This window comes from Diorhabda sublineata, chromosome 1 (genome assembly GCF_026230105.1).
Source record: "Diorhabda sublineata isolate icDioSubl1.1 chromosome 1, icDioSubl1.1, whole genome shotgun sequence".
Lineage (NCBI taxonomy): Eukaryota > Metazoa > Arthropoda > Insecta > Coleoptera > Chrysomelidae > Diorhabda > Diorhabda sublineata.
Window position 1 is genome coordinate 2384376 of NC_079474.1, and position 21870 is coordinate 2406245.

The 21870-nt window shown below is 31.2% G+C and overlaps 1 protein-coding gene across 2 annotated transcripts; it reads left to right on the plus strand.

Annotated features, from left to right (window-relative positions):
* Positions 1 to 533: 533 nt before the first annotated feature.
* LOC130447732 (phospholipase D2) lies at positions 534 to 20450 on the plus strand. Of its 2 annotated transcripts, none has more exons than XM_056784710.1 (16): positions 534 to 847; positions 1179 to 1384; positions 2849 to 3002; positions 3188 to 3515; positions 7415 to 7566; positions 7624 to 7904; positions 9166 to 9401; positions 9471 to 9721; positions 10530 to 10914; positions 12876 to 13096; positions 13150 to 13294; positions 13361 to 13572; positions 16962 to 17087; positions 17905 to 18145; positions 18214 to 18555; positions 18612 to 20450. In XM_056784710.1, exons 2-16 carry the CDS (start codon positions 1192 to 1194, stop codon positions 18711 to 18713), a joined length of 3369 nt encoding a protein of 1122 aa, XP_056640688.1. In that variant the 5' UTR covers positions 534 to 847; positions 1179 to 1191; the 3' UTR covers positions 18714 to 20450. The 2 variants fall into 2 exon arrangements, with proteins under 2 accessions (XP_056640688.1, XP_056640695.1); XM_056784717.1 differs by having other exon boundaries at positions 583 to 847; positions 2852 to 3002.
* The last annotated feature ends 1420 nt before the right edge of the window (positions 20451 to 21870 follow it).

A 21870-nucleotide genomic window follows, 5' to 3' on the forward strand; every position in this document is an offset into this window, starting at 1 on the left:
TAGACATCTATCGAGAATTATGAGTACTACTACGAAAGGATATACAAGAAATATTTTCCTGTTTCTATAATGTTCTCATAGATATCTCTGGAATTTTGTTTATTGTTAATCTTAATTTAAGTTAAATAAAAAATATCAGTCGAAAAATTTATTTAAATAATGATTATTAATTGAAACGCAACAAATTTTATTATTTTTTTTTGCAAATACGAATATTATTACCTATTACTAATTTTCTAAAAGGAACGATCGTTCATAGAAACATTGTGCTCTAAGATTAGATCTTCATTTCACACCAATAAAAAATATAAATACTGAAAAAGTTTTCTCATTTTTATTGGTAATAATAATGAAAAATCTTATTACTACTATTAACACAAATCCTTTTATTTTCATATTTTGCGCCATCTATTGGATCTGACACAAATATTTGCTAGAAATCGACGTTGTCAGTTTTCTAAATACAGCAATCGCCCGTAGATGTCACTGCAAGCCCCGAATCGTTCTCTTTTAAAATGTATATCCTTGAATCAATTATTTTTAGGTTAGTTTATTGTAATTGAGGTGATGTGGTAGATAAAATTGTACAAGTTGATTTCCAGCGAATTTTGTTTCTGCACAATGTTCTCGTTCTCCAGTAGTGGTTCTCCAGTGAGTCATTCACATTCGTTTACGCGGTTTAACATCAATTCGTATTTCCGCCGTCTCTATAATATTAATCACATGAAATTAAATGAATGGGAAGTTAATCAAATGAAAGCAATAAATTCGAGTTCTTTTCATAAAAACGTTTATTCATTCGAAATTTCGTAATTGTTTCGAAACAGTGATCGTGCGATAAACAAAGGTAATTATTATTACTAAGCAGAAAAAGGAAATTATAGAATTCTTGATGCTAATAGTCTTTTCTATCATTAGTTAATAACACTGTAAATACTCGTTTCGAGATAACTAGTATTTAGTTATCTATCAGTTAGTGATAAGAATATTTCTTACAGAAAATATTTACTTATAGACTTATATGTAATAGTAAGTAGGAATTATTACAAAGTGTTTTAGAGGTTATGTTTGAACCGAGATTTTATTACTAAACAATTCTCGGAGATGTAAAAATGAAAAGAAACAAGCAATATACGAATTATTGAGGAATATATTTAAAATTTTTATTGTCTACGTAGATTCGGTACAAAAATGGAAAACAAAGATGAAAACGAAACTGAAGAGAGTGGTGATTACAACGAAACGTCGATAAATAGACCAAGTTTAGGATCTTTAGGTTCAGACGGAGATTATGATGATATATTGGGTGTACCAAGGTCTATTAAAATATTAGACATAGGAGATGGACCGGTGGCTATAGAACATTCCGATGAAGAACTTGAAGGTGAGTAGATCACATTTTGGTAGCTTAGAAGATAAAAATAACACTAGAAAACGTTTAAATGTTACTGTAAAGGTGATTTGAAATAAATTTTTTACGAAATTATGATTTTTAAGTTTGTTTATTATAAGTAAGGGTTATTACTATTGACGAATTAATATGATCACCTTGTATATATTAATTACGCACGTAAAGCTAATTTTACAGGTTGATATGATAGAGATTTTTTGTGAAACACTTTTTTAAAAATATATTTTAATAAGTCAGTAAGATGGCCTTGAATAAATATGAATGGTTTATATCAAGGTTGTCCCACTGGAGGTTTCTTGGCAGCTGATTCAAAATTGATTTATAACACGGGTAAATTCGAAAAGTACAGGGTTGATTAGTAATAAATGGGAAAGAAAAATGGAGATTAAATAAAAGGCAAATAAAAAAAATCTTTTGAAAAACCAAAATATTTATTAAATTAACAAAACAAGGACAATTAAGGCATCAGGAAGGTCTCTAAGGCTGAAAAATTGAAAACAAAATGCAGTAAAAACAATTCTGGGTTTCAATTAGGAGAAGAACGAATTTTATTTTGAGTTATGTTCAGGGGTGTCGCCATCTTGGAAAAAACACGTTTTATCGAATATCTCTGAAACCGCGCATCCTACAACAAAAATAGTTGAGACCATTTTTATAGATAATAATTTTTGCCATCTTTTTTATTCGAAACTTTTTTTGTATAACGCGTAGATTTTTAATTATAGCCCTCCAAACTTTTTACAATATGGTTTTTGTTAAATATATAGACAAGGATTCCTGGTAAATTTTACTTTTAACTATCCAGTGCATTATTTTACACAAATAAATTTGAATATTGTTTACATTAACAGACTAATGATTGAAAAAGATGTTTACATATATTTTTTTATGATATTTACATCTTTATCATTGTAAAATTAAATAAAACGATTTGAAATATTTAAAAAGAAATTAAAGTGTTATAATTGTTTATGTTATTGATAAGAATGTCAAGTAAGGTCATGATACGTCGAATGAATATCAATTTTTAACAAAAAATGAAACAGATACGTGCATACGAGGTGTGGCTATTAAATAACGGGACTGGTTGCGAAAAAGGGTTTTATTATAAAAATTTTCCTACATTTAATGGCTTCCCTTCCCTCGCCACACACTTTTCCATAAGTTTTTTCCATTGATCTAAGCAGTGGTGGAAATCTTCTTTGTTGAGGGCCTTCCATCGGCTCAAATCAGGTCCCTTTCGAAGCAGATCCTTTCTAACCTTTCAAGGAAATCTGAGCAGAACCCTTTGACGCAGTCCATGTCCTTAAAAAACCCCTTAGGCGCTTTGTCTTGAACCTTTTGGAAAACTGGGAGGCTTGATTAACTGTACCCGCGTTTTTGTTGGGGTTAGAGCCTTATTTTGTTGAGTTTTTAAATGTTTTCGTATTGTTATAGAAGATGGTATCGAACATATTGGATTTAACGCTGTACATAACTACAAGAAATTTTCGTCTATGAATAGAGACGTATTCATACCAGGCGTAGATGTATCTGCAATAATAGTGGATTATGAAAGGAATTTAACATCTCACATGCTCAATCCAAATTTGTAAGTCGAAAATTATTCTATTCCTTCAATATTTCCATCATATTTTAAATAATCTTGCGACGTTTGAATACTATCACGTTTATTTGCTTCAATTGATGAAAGTTTTTATCCAAATCAGTTCGAAATCGTAGAAAATATAAATTTTTCCAAGATTTCCTCTTATTTTAATAAAAATATATCTCTAGGTATACAATTTCTCTTGTACACGGAAATTTCAATTGGCAGATAAAAAAGAGGTACAAACATTTACAATCCCTTCACCAACAATTGGTATTATTTAAAACGGGTTTGAATATACCTTTTCCGACTAAAACTCACAAAAACAAAAGGAAATCCGTCAAACAGAACGTGAAAAAAACTACGAGCGGTAAACGGAAAATGGCGTTACCGAGATTTCCAAAAAAACCGGAAGTTTTAGTATCTTACGAAAGAATTGGTAATAGAATGAAACAAATCGAAAGTTACCTGAATAATTTGCTATCGATACCGATCTACAGGAACCATTCAGCAACTGTAAGTATTTTTTACAAAAAAAAAAAGTAATTTTAGATCAATCCCTGTAACACTGATTCATCCAATATTTTATAAAAACTATCAACTAACGGATTATTATATAAAATATACATAGTGGATCATTCGAAACTTAATAGTAATTGAATTGATATCAATTTCACATTTGGATAGGGAAAATGTAATTTTCGAGCGCCCCTTGTAACATTTTTAAATAATTTAAAGGTATTTGAGCCTTAGTCAAGTAACAAATCACCTCGTATATCTATATTTGATATTACAAAGTGGATAATTGGAATATTAAAGAAGATACGAAAGTTATCGATCAATCACCCTATATATATATATATATATATATATATATATATATATATATATATATATATATATATATATATATATATATATTTAAAATTACAGGGTGAATGAAGTAATATTAATAATAATTCATCAAATTCTATATGAAAATGATGAGTTTTCACCTGATTTTCATTGCATTTTCGAATAAATTACGAAACTGAAGTAAAATCAATTTTTAAACACCCCTTGTACCATAGTAATTAATTTTAACACGATAATTCGAACATTCAACATCGTACACGAACTTTTTCGACTAATCAATCACCTTCTATATCCATATTTAAAGTTACAAGGTGAATAATTCGAATATTAAACATGATACCATAACTTTATCGATCAATCACCCTGTATATATAAATATATTTAAAGTTACAGAGTGAATGGAGTAATATTAATAAATAATTGAATGGATTTATCAAATTCTACATGAAAATGCTGATTTTTCACCTGATTTTCATTGAATTTTTAAATAAATTACGAAACCGAAGTAAAATCAATTTTTAAACACCCCCTGTACCATAGTAATTAATTTTAACACGATAATTCGAACATTCAACAAAGTACACGAACTTTTTCGACTAATCAAACACCTTGTATATCCATATTTAAAGGTACAAGGTGAATAATTTGAATATTAAACATGATACCATAACTTTATCGATCAATCACCCTGTATATATAAATATATTTAAAGTTACAGAGTGAATGGAGTAATATTAATAAATAATTGAATGGATTTATCAAATTCTACATGAAAATGCTGATTTTTCACCTGATTTTCATTGAATTTTTAAATAAATTACGAAACCGAAGTAAAATCAATTTTTAAACACCCCCTGTACCATAGTAATTAATTTTAACACGATAATTCGAACATTCAACAAAGTACACGAACTTTTTCGACTAATCAAACACCTTGTATATCCATATTTAAAGGTACAAGGTGAATAATTTGAATATTAAACATGATACCATAACTTTATCGATCAATCACCCTGTATATATAAATATATTTAAAGTTACAGAGTGAATGGAGTAATATTAATAAATAATTGAATGGATTTATCAAATTCTACATGAAAATGCTGAGGTTTCACCTGATTTTCATTGCATTTTCGAATAAATTACGAAACTGAAGTAAAATCAATTTTTAAACACCCCCTGTACCATAGTAATTAATTTTAACACGATAATTCGAACATTCAACATCGTACACGAACTTTTTCGACTAATCAATCACCTTCTATATCCATATTTAAAGTTACAAGGTGAATAATTCGAATATTAAACATGATACCATAACTTTATCGATCAATCACCCTGTATATATAAATATATTTAAAGTTACAGAGTGAATGGAGTAATATTAATAAATAATTGAATGGATTTATCAAATTCTACATGAAAATGCTGATTTTTCACCTGATTTTCATTGAATTTTTAAATAAATTACGAAACCGAAGTAAAATCAATTTTTAAACACCCCCTGTACCATAGTAATTAATTTTAACACGATAATTCGAACATTCAACAAAGTACACGAACTTTTTCGACTAATCAAACACCTTGTATATCCATATTTAAAGGTACAAGGTGAATAATTTGAATATTAAACATGATACCATAACTTTATCGATCAATCACCCTGTATATATAAATATATTTAAAGTTACAGAGTGAATGGAGTAATATTAATAAATAATTGAATGGATTTATCAAATTCTACATGAAAATGCTGATTTTTCACCTGATTTTCATTGAATTTTTAAATAAATTACGAAACCGAAGTAAAATCAATTTTTAAACACCCCCTGTACCATAGTAATTAATTTTAACACGATAATTCGAACATTCAACAAAGTACACGAACTTTTTCGACTAATCAAACACCTTGTATATCCATATTTAAAGGTACAAGGTGAATAATTTGAATATTAAACATGATACCATAACTTTATCGATCAATCACCCTGTATATATAAATATATTTAAAGTTACAGAGTGAATGGAGTAATATTAATAAATAATTGAATGGATTTATCAAATTCTACATGAAAATGCTGATTTTTCACCTGATTTTCATTGAATTTTCGAATAAATTACGAAACTGAAGTAAAATCAATTTATAAACACCCCCTGTACCATAGTAATTAATTTTAACACGATAATTCGAACATTCAACAAAGTACACGAACTCTTTCGACTAATAAATCACCTTGTATATCCATATTTAAAGGTACAAGGTGAATAATTTGAATATTAAACATGATACCATAACTTTATCGATCAATCACCCTGTATATATACATATATTTAAAGTTACAGAGTGAATGGAGTAATATTAATAAATAATTGAATGGATTTATCAAATTCTACATGAAAATGCTGATTTTTCACCTGATTTTCATTGAATTTTCGAATAAATTACGAAACTGAAGTAAAATCAATTTTTAAACACCCCCTGTACCATAGTAATTAATTTTAACACGATAATTCGAACATTCAACAAAGTACACGAACTTTTTCGATTAATAAATCACCTTGTATATCCAAATTTAAAGTTACAAGGTGAATAATTTGATTATTAAACATGATACCATAACTTTAACGATCAATCACCCTGTATATATAAATATATTTAAAGTTACAGAGTGAATGGAGTAATATTAATAAATAATTGAATGGATTTATCAAATTCTACATGAAAATGCTGATTTTTCACCTGATTTTCATTGAATTTTTAAATAAATTACGAAACCGAAGTAAAATCAATTTTTAAACACCCCCTGTACCATAGTAATTAATTTTAACACGATAATTCGAACATTCAACATCGTACACGAACTTTTTCGACTAATAAATCACCTTTTATATCCATATTTAAAGTTACAAGGTGAATAATTTGAATATTAAACATGATACCATAACTTTATCGATCAATCACCCTGTATATATAAATATATTTAAAGTTACAGAGTGAATGGAGTAATATTAATAAATAATTGAATGAATTTATCAAATTCTACATGAAAATGCTGATTTTTCACCTGATTTTCATTGCATTTTCGAATAAATTACAAAACTGAAGTAAAATCAATTTTTAAACACCCCCTGTACCATAGTAATTAATTTTAACACGATAATTCTAATATTCAAGAAAGTACTAGAAAGTTTTTCAACCTATATGTATATGTATTTAAATCTACAGGGTGGACCAATTGATACAAATAATCAATAATTAAATTATTATTCAAAATATAATTGAAAACGAAGAATTTTCACTTGTAATGTCAGTATATTGCAATAAATTTCAATTTTATAGTGAAATAAGAAAGAAATTATATTTAAAACAGTCCCTGTAACATTTTAACTAATTTCGAAATATGAATCAATCGCAAAATGTTAGATTTTTTTCGTTATTGTAATCAGTTAGTTATTTTTGGAACGCTCCTCGTAATATCCCAATTGTAAACAAAGAATTTCCACCCATCTACTTGGAACAAATTAATATTGTATATAGAATAAGTTTATGGTATTTTTAGATAGAATTTTTGGAAGTGTCTCATTTATCGTTCGTCGAAGGTCTTGGTTCAAAAGGTAAAGAAGGTTACGTAAAAAAACGAACGGGAAGTACGAATCCCGGTCAAACCGGTTGCAATTGTTTCGGTTTATATCATTGCGTGTGTTGCGTCAGGCAAGTACAATTTGAATATCCCCAGGTAACAAAATCTTTGAATTAAATCATTTGCAGGATGAAATATTTCTGTAACGATTTGATTTGTTCGAGATACGTGAAAAGGTGGTTTTTCGTAAAAGACACTTATTTCGGTTATATCAATCCAAAAAACGGTCGCATAAAGGCGGTCGTACTTTTCGATCAAGGTTTCGAAGTAGCATCCGGTATATACGCTTTGGGGGTACAAAATAGTTTCCAGGTACAGAGTTTATGCAGAAATATCACTTTCAAATGTTGGACTAAACGGAAAAGTAAAGAATGGACGGAAAATTTGAAAGAAGTCGCTGCCACTACTGGTAAATATTTTTGTAAAACAAACGAAAAATTATTATACAGAGTGAAATTTATCTCGGAAATACGATTTTTAAAAATTTTTATGCGTAAGGGTCTTGGTGATACGGCAGGCGTTGTTGTCAGATCTTCAATTTTTCCGGAAAAATAATGGAACTTTGTTATTTCAAATGGATCACCCTATATATGTGTCCTAAATGACGTAATAATACAAATTTCGTAACAAGATCTATTGCCAATTAGTTTTCAATACATTTTGCAACATCCCTAAGCGTTCTTCTTATTTCCGTGGTAATCCTATCTTTTAATTCCTGATTATTGGCAGGTTTTGTTTTATAAACGATGTTTTTTAAGTGTCCCCACAGGAAATAGTCTAAAGGAATCATGTCGGGTGATCGCGTGGGCCGTTCGATAAAACCAGGCGTCAGTCGGCGTTGTGCTACAGCTACGTAAACATGCACGCCATTATTGACGCTCCCGCCAATTGTGAATTGCGAAGTAAGATTTCGTTTGAGATGACCTGGTTCGACGAGTTGTCAGAATGGTTAAAGATTCACCATTTCAACTTTGTCTACGGAATTTCCAGAAGTTTCAAGGTCTGTTCAATGGCGGCGGACCATTTAAGTTACCCTCAGTGAAAAACGGGACCAATTATTCTGTCGTTTATTATTCCAGCCCGAACATTCACTTTTTCGGGATATTAGGTGTGGGATTCACGCATCCAACGAGGATTGTTACGTGAACAGTATCTACAATTATTCGGATTCAAGTTTCCATTACTTTGGAACGTTTTGATTGTGACATTTTTCCATTATTAGGTCTGTAAACGCTTCACGTCTATCAAAATCGTTAACGTTACTTTGTATGGAACGAATTTGCGAAATATCAAGCTCCCTGGATATTTGTCTAGTACTTAAATCGTCTTCTAAAGATTTGTTTTCGGTTTTTCTAAGTCCTGATTTGGATAAATCTTTTACTAAACTAAGTTTCGTTAAACTTTTTCACTAATTTACTGATAGTGAATCTCGTTATGGGATTTCGGTTAGGATATACATTATTTAAAGCTATTACACGTTTCTTGTCGAATTCTACGCCTCGTTCTCTGAGTATTTCTTGAGATATTCGAAAAGCGGAAAATATACAGGGTGAACTATTTGAAATAACAAAGTTCATTACACCATAATACCGCACAAGCCGTTTCCGAGATAATTAAGGCGTTACGTACAAACTCACTCTGTATAATACAAAAATTTGATAATATTTCAGCGCGAGAATTTGTGTACCCCAATAGATACAGATCTTATGCTCCTATAAGAGTGAACGTAACGGCTTCTTGGTTTGTTGACGGGTGTTCTTACATGTCCGCTGTTGCCGATGCTATAGAAAACGCCAAGGAAGAAGTTTTTATTACTGATTGGTGGTTGAGTCCCGAAATCAATTTAAAAAGACCCGCCATACTTGGAGATTACTGGCAACTCAAGAGATTATTAGAAAGAAAAGCGGTAAGTAAAATTTTCGGAACGATTTTTTGTCAAACGGCCCTTTTGATTCACTTTATGTTATTTTAATAGGATAGCGGTGTTAAAATATACGTTTTGTTATACAAAGAAGTCGAAATGGCACTCGGATTGAATAGTTACTATAGCAAACAAAAATTAACGGAATCGTCGTCTAATATTAAGGTCCTTAGGCATCCTGATCATGCTAAAACTGGTATATTCTTATGGGCGCATCACGAAAAATTGGTTATTGTGGATCAGACCTACGCTTTTCTAGGAGGAATTGATCTGTGTTATGGTAGATGGGATGACAATAAACACAGGTGTGTTTTCAAGGTTTCTAAATCTATTAAAAACATCAAGGGTACTTGCTTTAAATCTCCCAAATCCGATTTTTTCGATATTTAACACGCTTCAAAGAATTAATTGACTACAATCAATTATTCCGCGGTGGCTCCGGACTTGTGGAATATCCTGGATAGTTTGGAGCAAACTGTGTTTCGTTTAGCTCCATTTTGGCGTCCATTTTATACTCCGGATGAATTGGTTCTACCAGAGACAACGCAAAGTTGTATTCGCGTTCACTTTCATCACTTTTTCTGTCTTTACTCATCCTCTTTCCATTAAATCACTTAAGTGAGGCGGTTCGTACGGGTTGGCGTTTGTACAAAATGGCGTCCACACTGCTATTCGCGGCGATCTCGTTTCGCGCTCGCTTCGCTTCGAAGACGCTCGCAATCCGCTAGTATGATAGACCATTTTCGTTGTATATTCGAATTTCATCAAAAAAAACTTGATTAGGTGTTTTCGTCGTGGTATTTTCACACAAAAAGATTATTTTAGAATAACCAAGATAAAAACTATCGTATTTACTTTGCATCATGTATTCAGTGTTTATTTTATACCTATGACGTCTCGTAATAAAGCGGCCTTACTGAAATGTTTAAACTACCTATAAAATGTTTGAATTTTCAATAATTTCTCTATAAATGATCGAAGAATTGAAAAAAATGGTAATAAAAGTTGTATATGAACAATTTTTTCTTAAACCATGCAAGTACCCTATTAAAATATAAAAAATCGAATTGTTTCAAGAATAAAAAAAGATTAATTAACTCAAACAAACTTCAGATTAACCGATTTAGGTAGCGTAACGCCCAGTATAAATACATCGACGTTAAAGAAAAAATCCTCCAATGTACCGACAGGTGATACGATCTACCCCATCCCTGTACCGTATTACAAACAAACTCGAAATTTGGATATAGACGAACCGGACAACGAAGTTATTAAAGTGACACCCGATTTACCCGAATTAGAACCGGGTGATCATTTGTTGATACCCATAACACACGGACATCCAGTTAAAATGAATACTCCACAGTTGGAGAGGAAACACGCAAATGTGCACAGCGTTATTGACAATTTGAAAATTAAAGGAAAAGAACTGATGAATTTGGTTTACACTCCTCATGAACACGAAACTTTGTCTGAACGAGATTCAACTGAAACTAAGGTAAAATATTAATTACGTTTAAGGTTTTCATATAGTTTCAAATAACTTGTTTACAGTATTATTAACAGGCTTTTTTTCCTTTTGAATATCTATCGTTTTTTAAATCACATTTAAAACACATTTATTTTCTGATAATTCACAAATTTGCATCAATTCACAGTATCATTAATGTTTTATAGGTTGTTTTCTTCTTCTTTTTTGTTTCCTTTAGTAACATTTGACCTACATCAAGGTAAAGGCCGTATCACACGGCGCACAGTTGTTCCAAATTTTACAAATGTGACCCAAAGTGGAAGAAATTGAGATTTGATATACGGGGGGGGGTTTAGAGGTTACTGTTTATCAATTTTAAAAAACAAAATGGCGCCTTCAAAATGACAGCCCGCGTAGAGAAATCATGATTTTCTAATGAAATTCGATATACTGGAGTTTTAGAGCTCGCTGATTACGAATCCGTTAATGGTTTTTCTTAAAAACAAAATGGCGGATTCAAGATGGTCAGAATTGTTAAACGATCATTATTTTCTAATGAAATTCCTTGTACTGGGGTTTTCGAGATTGCTGATTACGAATCCCTCAATAGTTTTCAAAAAAAAAAAAAAATAGCGACCAACAATGTTAGAAAATCATTATTTTTTACTAAAATTTGGTGTACGGGGGTTTTCAAAGTTGCTGATTACAAATCCATCAACAATTTTTCAAGAAATAAAATGGCGGATTCAAAATGGAGTTCAGGAATGATAGAAAATCATTATTTTCTACTAAAACTTGGTCTACAGGAGTTTTTAAGGATGCTGATTACGAATCCATCAACAATTTTTCAAGAAATAAAATGTCGGATTTAAAATGGAGTCCAGGAATGTTGAAAAATCATTATTTTCTACTAAAATTTGGTATGCGGGAGTTTTTAAAGATGCTGATTACGAATCCATCAACAATTTTTCAAGAAATAAAATGGCGGATTCAAAATGGAGTCCAGGAATGTTAGAAAATCATTATTTTCTACTAAAATTTGGTATGCGGGAGTTTTTAAGGATGCTGATTACGAATCCATCAACAATTTTTCAAGAAATAAAATGGAGGATTCAAAATGGAGTCCAGGAATGTTAGAAAATCATTATTTTCTACTAAAATTTGGTATGCGGGAGTTTTTAAAGATGCTGATTACGAATCCATCAACAATTTTTCAAGAAATAAAATGGCGGATTGAAAATGGAGTCCAGGGATGTTAGAAAATCATTATTTTCTTCTAAAACTTGGTCTACAGGAGTTTTTAAGGATGCTGATTACGAATCCATCAACAATTTTTCAAGAAATAAAATGGCGGATTTAAAATGGAGTCCAGGAATGTTGAAAAATCATTATTTTCTACTAAAATTTAGTATGCGGGAGTTTTTAAAGATGCTGATTACGAATGCTTCAACAGCTTGTCAAGAAACAAAATGGAGGCCAGGAGTGTTAAAAAATCATTATTTTCTAATGAAATTCGATATACCGGGGTTTTCGAGAACGCTGATTACGAATCCCTCAATAGTTTTCTAAAAAAAGGAAAATGGCGGCCAACAATGTTAGAAAATCTATATTTTTACTAAAATTTGGTGTGCGGAGATTTCATACAGTTTCGTAAAGTAACATATAATTAAAATGAATGCTTTAATCTTATAAATTTTGTACCACACATTCCATTTGCCCTTACCCATTTTAAGCAGTTGAAATATTTGCATTTGGTGTCCGTCAAACAAACCGAACTGTTTCTCACGTTTGTCACCCCAAACATATCGTGTCAAACGCTCGCAATAAATGAATTACCGACCCAGTTGAAGACCCCCGCCCTTCTCTAACGACATTTTCAAACTGTGGATACCACCACAACCATTCCAAGACTCAAAAGTCCCCAAATAGAAACGATTTAAAACCACTGTACAGCTACGGTTATAAACGTCGAAGATTTCAACTTTTAGTTAGACGAAACCGACGCTCGAACTCCCGAAGAAATAATCGATACTTTGGACGGTTCGGCAAAATTATGGATAGGAAAAGATTACGTCAATTTTATTGTGAAAGATTTCACGAATTTAGATTCGCCGTTCGATGATTTCATAGATAGGAGCACTACGCCGAGGATGCCTTGGCACGATATAGGAATGTGTGTACAGGGTGATGCCGCTAGAGACGCAGCTAGGTAAGAGAGAAGAAGACACCGGGAAAACGAATAATTGGTGTACGGAATTTTAGGCATTTCATTCAGAGATGGAACTCGGCGAAATTGGAAAAAGCTAAAAGTAATGACATGTACAATTATTTATTGCCGAAGAGTTACGATAACTACAAAACTTTACCGGTGGAGTTTCCTAACAAAACTCACAAAGTATCTTGTCAGGTAAGCAATAGGTCACCTACATGGCGGTTGTTTTTTGTCTAAATGCGATTTTTTTTTTATTTTTAGTTGTTGAGAAGTGTTAGTTGTTGGTCTGCGGGATTTTTAGAAGCTGATACTATCGAACAAAGTATACACGAAGCTTACATCGATACTATAACTAAAGCTCAACATTATATATACATTGAAAACCAATTTTTCATATCGTTATCCTGTGATAATCCTTTCACTAAAAATCAAATCGGAGAAGCATTGTATAAACGAATAATTAGGGCTTACAAGTAAGATATTTATAAAATTATTGATTATTTTTAGTGATATAGAAGAAAAAATTGAAGAATAACAATCAATATGAGATATAAAATGAGTTTAACTGATATACAGGATGAGAACGTAGTAAACAAACTATGAGATAACTTTCGCATAGAGGAAAGGATCAAAAAATCTTTCCTCGTCCTTAACAGGTACTTCTGAGACCATCCTCGTATATTAATAAGAAGAGCAAGACACAATTATCATTCTGAGAACACCAAAAAGCTGAGAAATATACAATCCCAAACATGTTTGTTTATTTTAACGCATTTCTATCCGTTTTTGAAGACGAAGGACCTTTCCTCGTCCTTAACAAGTACTTTTGGGACCATCCTCGTACATTAATAAGAAGAAAACGACACAATTATCATTCTGAGAACACCAAAAAGCTGAGAAATATACAATCCCAAACATGTTTGTTTATTTTAACGCATTTCTATCCGTTTTTGAAGACGAAGGACCTTTCCTCGTCCTTAACAAGTACTTTTGGGACCATCCTCGTACATTAATAAGAAGAAAACGACACAATTATCATTCTGAGAACACCAAAAAGCTGAGAAATATACAATCCCAAACATGTTTGTTTATTTTAACGCATTTCTATCCGTTTTTGAAGACGAAGGACCTTTCCTCGTCCTTAACAAGTACTTTTGGGACCATCCTCGTACATTAATAAGAAGAAAAAGACACAATTATCATTCTGAGAACACCAAAAAGCTGAGAAATATACAATCCCAAACATGTTTGTTTATTTTAACGCATTTCTATCCGTTTTTGAAGACGAAGGACCTTTCCTCGTCCTTAACAAGTACTTTTGGGACCATCCTCGTACATTAATAAGAAGAAAAAGACACAATTATCATTCTGAGAACACCAAAAAGCTGAGAAATATACAATCCCAAACATGTTTGTTTATTTTAACGCATTTCTATCCGTTTTTGAAGACGAAGGACCTTTCCTCGTCCTTATCAAGTACTTTTGGGACCATCCTCGTACATTAATAAGAAGAAAAAGACACAATTATCATTCTGAGAACACCAAAAATCTGAGAAATATACAATCCCAAACATGTTTGTCTGTTGTAACACATTTCTATACGTTTTTGAAGACGAAGGACCTTTCCTCGTCCTTAACAAGTACTTTTGGGACCATCCTCGTACATTAATAAGAAGAAAACGACACAATTATCATTCTGAGAACACCAAAAAGCTGAGAAATATACAATCCCAAACATGTTTGTTTATTTTAACGCATTTCTATCCGTTTTTGAAGACGAAGGACCTTTTCTCGTCCTTAACAAGTACTTTTGGGACCATCCTCGTACATTAATAAGAAGAAAACGACACAATTATCATTCTGAGAACACCAAAAAGCTGAGAAATGTACAATCCCAAACATGTTTGTTTATTTTAACGCATTTCTATCCGTTTTTGAAGACGAAGGACCTTTCCTCGTCCTTAACAAGTACTTTTGGGACCATCCTCGTACATTAATAAGAAGAAAAAGACACAATTATCATTCTGAGAACACCAAAAAGCTGAGAAATATACAATCCCAAACATGTTTGTTTATTTTAACGCATTTCTATCCGTTTTTGAAGACGAAGGACCTTTCCTCGTCCTTAACAAGTACTTTTGGGACCATCCTCGTACATTAATAAGAAGAAAACGACACAATTATCATTCTGAGAACACCAAAAAGCTGAGAAATATACAATCCCAAACATGTTTGTTTATTTTAACGCATTTCTATCCGTTTTTGAAGACGAAGGACCTTTTCTCGTCCTTAACAAGTACTTTTGGGACCATCCTCGTACATTAATAAGAAGAAAACGACACAATTATCATTCTGAGAACACCAAAAAGCTGAGAAATATACAATCCCAAACATGTTTGTTTATTTTAACGCATTTCTATCCGTTTTTGAAGACGAAGGACCTTTCCTCGTCCTTAACAAGTACTTTTGGGACCATCCTCGTACATTAATAAGAAGAAAAAGACACAATTATCATTCTGAGAACACCAAAAAGCTGAGAAATATACAATCCCAAACATGTTTGTTTATTTTAACGCATTTCTATCCGTTTTTGAAGACGAAGGACCTTTCCTCGTCCTTAACAAGTACTTTTGGGACCATCCTCGTACATTAATAAGAAGAAAAAGACACAATTATCATTCTGAGAACACCAAAAATCTGAGAAATATACAATCCCAAACATGTTTGTCTGTTGTAACACATTTCTATACGTTTTTGAAGACGAAGGACCTTTCCTCGTCCTTAACAAGTACTTTTAGGACCATCCTCGTACATTAATAAGAAGAAAAAGACACAATTATCATTCTGAGAACACCAAAAATCTGAGAAATATACAATCCCAAACATGTTTGTCTGTTTTAACACATTTCTATCCGTTTTTGAAGACGAGGGACCTTTCCTCGTCCTTAACAGGTACTATGGGAACATCCTCGAACATAAAGAAGATAAAAAAGATTCAATTATCATTCTGAGAACACCAAATTAAAAAAATTGAGCATTTTCGTTATCAAAATTAAAAACAAAACAGTTCCAGTGAACATAATTACAAGAATTTATCCAAAATAACTAATTTTTTTTCACAAAGCTATGATATAAATAATTCCAAACATGTTTTTCCATTTTTTGCACTTTTTTATCAAATTTTGAAGACGAAGGACATTTCTTCATCCTTAACAGATTCGTTTTCAATATTAAATCGTTCATAAACTGTCTTCTACTACACAACATACAGAATATAACATTTTGTAGTCTTCTTCGTTATTATTTTTCTAATTTTAAACAAAACTTGTCAAAGTACTATATTTCACTAAAGCGACTACAATAGTAAATTGAAAACCAAGAACGAGCTCAAACTTGTTTCAAAATAAACATCTATGAGAAAAACCACCATATTTTCTAATCACCCCTCGTACAATTAGGTAAAATGAGGAAAAACAAATATGGAAAACTAAGAATACAAAGAGATAAACAAAGTAAAAATTCTGGTGAATGTATGGAAAAATTAGTAAAATAGGCCATTGAAACCCTATCTAATGTTTTTTATGTAAATTTTATCAAAAAATTGTTTAGAAAAATAGAAAACTTCATCAAGTATGTTGTAACAATATATATTATTCTTCTTTTCCCTGTAACTCGGCCTTTGTGTTTATGATTATGCAGTTAATTAATATAACGGAGTGATCTGGAATGGCTGTAGATACTTAAAGGAAAGAAAAACATTAAAATTATATAAAAAAATTGATTTCCGGTATAAATAATTGAACCTAAGTGCGTTACTAATAATATTAGAGTTAAATGTCAGTATTATCTTTTTTCTTTTCAGAGCTAAAGAAGTTTTTAGAGTTTACATCGTAATGCCTTTACTGCCGGGATTCGAAGGAGAAGTAGGAGGACCTTCTGGTACTTCCTTACACGCAATCACCCACTGGAATTATCTATCTATATCAAAGTGAGTAAAAACAATATCATTTCTTAATCAAAGTTAATATAAAGATAGAAAACACCAGGAGAGGGATAGGTACCCCCCATCTGAAAGAATAATGGAATGGTAATTTTGATTTTTTATAACATATATGTCAAAAAATCTGGAAAATTTAAAAATAAAATATTTTTAAGAAGCGTTTGTTTACTACTAATTCACTAGGGTCTAGGTCATTAGGTCTTATCTAGTGACCAAGGGATCATTTTTTTCAACCAAATTTCATTTTATTCGTTAAATTAAAGTGACACATTCAAATTTTGGGCTCAAACTGAGCCTCTGCCTCAGTAATAACCTCCTCATTTAATTGACAATCTTTCCTTGAAAGTGTGAATACAAACAATAGGCACTAGAGTCATATCTGGACAATATGGTGGTTGTCGAGGTTAAGCTCATTGAATTTGACCTTCGAATATTGGAATAGAATATTTTTCACCCGTATATCTTCATATGCGGGGAGATGCCTTATTAATAACAAACTGAACGAATGGCTAAAGATTCAGATGGAGAAACACTCCAGGGGTAAGACAATCCATAAAAAACGTACCATCGAATGGCACAGAGGAAACAGCAGAGCATCCACTCTACAAATGTCTTGCCCATTTCGCTAAAAGGCTCAAGTACCTTGAAGGAGTAGTTCCAACTCATAGGGATACAAAAAACCTCTCTTTTGGGAGGCATCTATGTATTTTGGAAGCAATAAGATGTAGAGTCTTGTATAAAATATCTTCTAGGGATAGCTGCTGTAAAGCCATTCAATATATAATTTAATAAAATCAAATTTCAGGGGTAAAGACGCCATTTTAAATAGATTAAAAGATGCCGGTATAGAAGATCCGTCAGATTACATAACCTTCTACGGTTTACGAACTCATTCGACTTTAAATTCCGAACCAATAACTGAACTCATCTACGTACATTCTAAACTCATGATAGTTGACGATAAAAAGGTGATATGCGGTTCAGCTAACATCAACGATAGATCACTTATTGGTAAAAGAGATTCTGAAGTAGCTGTATTGATAGAAGTGAGTAAATCAGACATACCGTCAACTTGAGATCCTAATTTACAGCTTGACATTTTTATTTGTTTAAGGACGAAACGTTTGAAGATGGAATTATGAACGGGTCGTCGTTTCCATGCGGAAAATTCGCTGGAAGTTTGAGAAAACATCTGTTCAAGGAACATCTCGGTCTTCTGGATGAAGAAAATGAAGTATTTGAAGATGTAGATGTTAGAGATCCAGTATCGGAATCGTTTTATAGGGAAGTGTGGTACAAAACTGCTGATTTAAATACTGAATTTTATGATAAAATATTCCATGTTATACCGACGAATACAGTGGAAACTTTCGGGGATTTGAAAAGGAATCACGAAGAGAAACCGTTGTGGGTGGATGAATTTTCTAGAGCGGAGAAAATGTTGGATAGTATACAGGTATGAAATTTTTGATTATACCTGTATTTTAGTGTTTATTTTGATTTTATTTACAGGGACATTTAGTTTTACTACCCTTAAACTTTTTATCTAAAGAGTACTTAATGCCTGCCGTTAACTCTGCAGAAGGTTGGATGCCTACTTCTTTATGGATTTAATTTATCAATTTTTTTAATGGTTTTTAAATATTTTTTTAAATTATATGGAAATACTCGAAATTTTTTGAAAAATGTACATATGTTTTGCACTGATTTGCAATTTGTTAATATTCAAATTCAATTTGAAATACTTCTTTTCAGGAGATTAAAAATAACCTCAAATTTCGGATAAAAAAATAGAGATTAAGCTTTACAGTCTACACAAAGTTCAAATAGACATATTTTTTGAGCACCACAGACAAATATGACGCTCTTTTCGACCTAGTGATATTAGTTATGGGCAAAGTTATGGGGTTATGTCATATCTGAAACAGCAAATAGATAAACAAACTTTGAAGGCTTATATTTTTGGAATCAATAGGGCTAGAGATTTTAAATTTTCACGATTTGTGAATCAATTCTTCATGATCAGATAGAACTTTGGTAGAAAACTCTATGTTTGATGGTACAAAAGTTATGGGCAAAGTTATGAGGTTATGTCATATCCGAAACAGCAAATAAGATAAACTTTGAAGGCTTTTATTTTTGGAACCAATAGAGCTAGAGTTTTGAAATTATCACGATTTGTGCATCAATTCTCCATGATTGGATAGAACTATGGTAGAAAACTCTAAGTTTGATGGTACAAAAGTTATGAGGTCATGTTATATTTGAAGGCTTATATTTTTGTAACCAATAAGAATGACACGTGGCCTTTGAAGGAGTTGGAGCACTGTTGTGGGTCACCTTGATTCAATTCCATACTCCCTCAGCATGTCCCGATCCTCAATTGATTGAAATATTGGTTTCTTAATAACGAGAGCATGATAAATTTATCGTTACTGCCATTATTTCCCTTGGTCGTCCATTGCCAGCTCTTTGATCTATCAATCTATCAGTTTTCTTTTGCTAAGCTATCATCTAGGGATATGTTCACATCCGAAAGAGAATTAAAGATGTTTAAATGTAACTTTTAACAGTTTAAAATAGTTCCAACTTAATAATAAATAAATCAACTCGTGAGTCATACACTAGCCCTAACGGAGTAGTATTTTTTAAAAAAGTGTATTAGCAAAACTTACCCATCGTAACTTCTTATTCACTCGTACTTGTCCTATTTTTCCACGAACATTTCATTCATTCTCCTTTTTTTACTTCCCATCACAAACTTTCGTAACTTCGATTTATGTCTTTTATTCCACCTTGTACATAAATGACACGTTTCACTTTTATATTTTACCGTTTTCTAACCGAATTTTTCATCCGCGAAATTTGTATTTTTAGTATTACACCGCATAAATTAATGATAATCAATAAAAATCACTACACCACTGCCACAATATCTTGAATAAATCTTAGGTTATGTTAGAGACGCGCACAAAAGTTTAAAAAAGAAGAAGCGTATTTTAATAAAATAATTACTCACATACACAACGATAATTATATTTCTATTATTGTTGTATCATTATTTATCCATTTTTCATTAAATACTTTATACATGTATTAGTGTTAATTAACCCTATTATAACTTTTCATTAAATGGATTCATAGTAGACCGAACGCCGGATATTGTACATTCTGAGCGGTATTGCCACATTTCCGCTGATAAATTTAGCTACCTTGAAAGTATTTTTTTAATTATGTTTTATTTGTAATAAAATTGTTTTAAACTCAAATTTATATAAATGTCAAAAAGTATTTATTTCTTTTATAAATATTTATATTGAAAAAATGTGTAATAAACGATTTTTAATAAAAGTTTGTTTATTTTTTAATCCCATTTCATAATTTATCAAAAAAATATATATAATAGAAGATTTTTTCGGGAAATTCAATTTTTTAAATAAGAGGTATGCATCTTTCTTGGATTTAAGAGAATAAAAAATATGAAATAAACCTCATTATTTCCGTTATAAAGTTTCAGTTTCTCATATTTCCTTCAAAAGGTGAATTATTCCTTTTTCTTCTCTATCATAAATACCCAAACAAGCTCTTTTACTTTCAAAATCTGTTTATACATTTCGTAACAAAAAGATCGTCAATGGATGATACCTTAGAAGAAATTAGGCAACATGGCGTTATTAAATAAGTTATCTACTGGAAATTTTTTCGTCATCCTATAAATAATAAATGAAATTTCGAATACTTTAGTCAAAAAATATTCACAAATTATTATAGAAAAAGATAATTACAAATAATCTGTTTTTAAGTGAACATTTATCATAATTCTTTGTTTATGTAGTCACTAAACGTCAATTACCGCGGTGTTGCCAATTTCGACTGCAAAGTCTTGTTTATATAACAAAGTGTCCGTCGAAATGTGTTTAGCATTAGCATTCTTTTAGGTTATATTCAGTGCATTATTTTATGCAATGCATGTCATTGAAATTTTCAATAATGAACTGCTTGAATCGAAAAAGAAATTAAATTTTTCAACTCTATACACTTCAGTTCACCTACATTGCTATTCATACCATACCGTTTGTCTATAACGGCGCCATTTTGAAATATTCTCTTTACCCCTACCTTCCATAAACCATCAAACTGTATAATAATTTCATTACATTACACCTCCAATGACGTATTTTATTTTACCTTTGCGTAAACTTTTTCTGTTTGTTTAAAAACTCATTCATACGATTCTATTGCTCCCTCGTATATTTAAATACCGTAAACTATAGACTACAACTTGGATTTGTTTACACAGATTTTAAAACCGCGTTTTTCTCCCACGACTAAATTTTTGTAATGAATCACAAACTGTCGTACTTCCACCTAAAATGTATCACTAAAAAAATCAAAACATCGTCATCGTCTCAATGAAATGCAGTTTATGTTGGAGATCTCGGTGCATAGTCGATGTCATTACCCGCTCTGGTCAAGTAAATTATGTAATTGGTATTCTAAGCGGCCAATGAACGCAATGTTGTCGGATTTATTTGTTTTTCTTTTTGTTCTGTTAATATTTTACACCGTAAATGCAAGACACAAAACAATGTTCAGATTATTTAATATATTGAATTTATAGGTTATTAATATTATACGTGTTATAAGTTAGAAACAAAAGTAGGTATAACTTTTATTTTGTCAAGATATAAAATTTTATTCCTCCCAAAGAACCATTTTGATGAATATAAACAGTTAAACGTGTTTATGTCTTTTTTATTGCATGCACTTT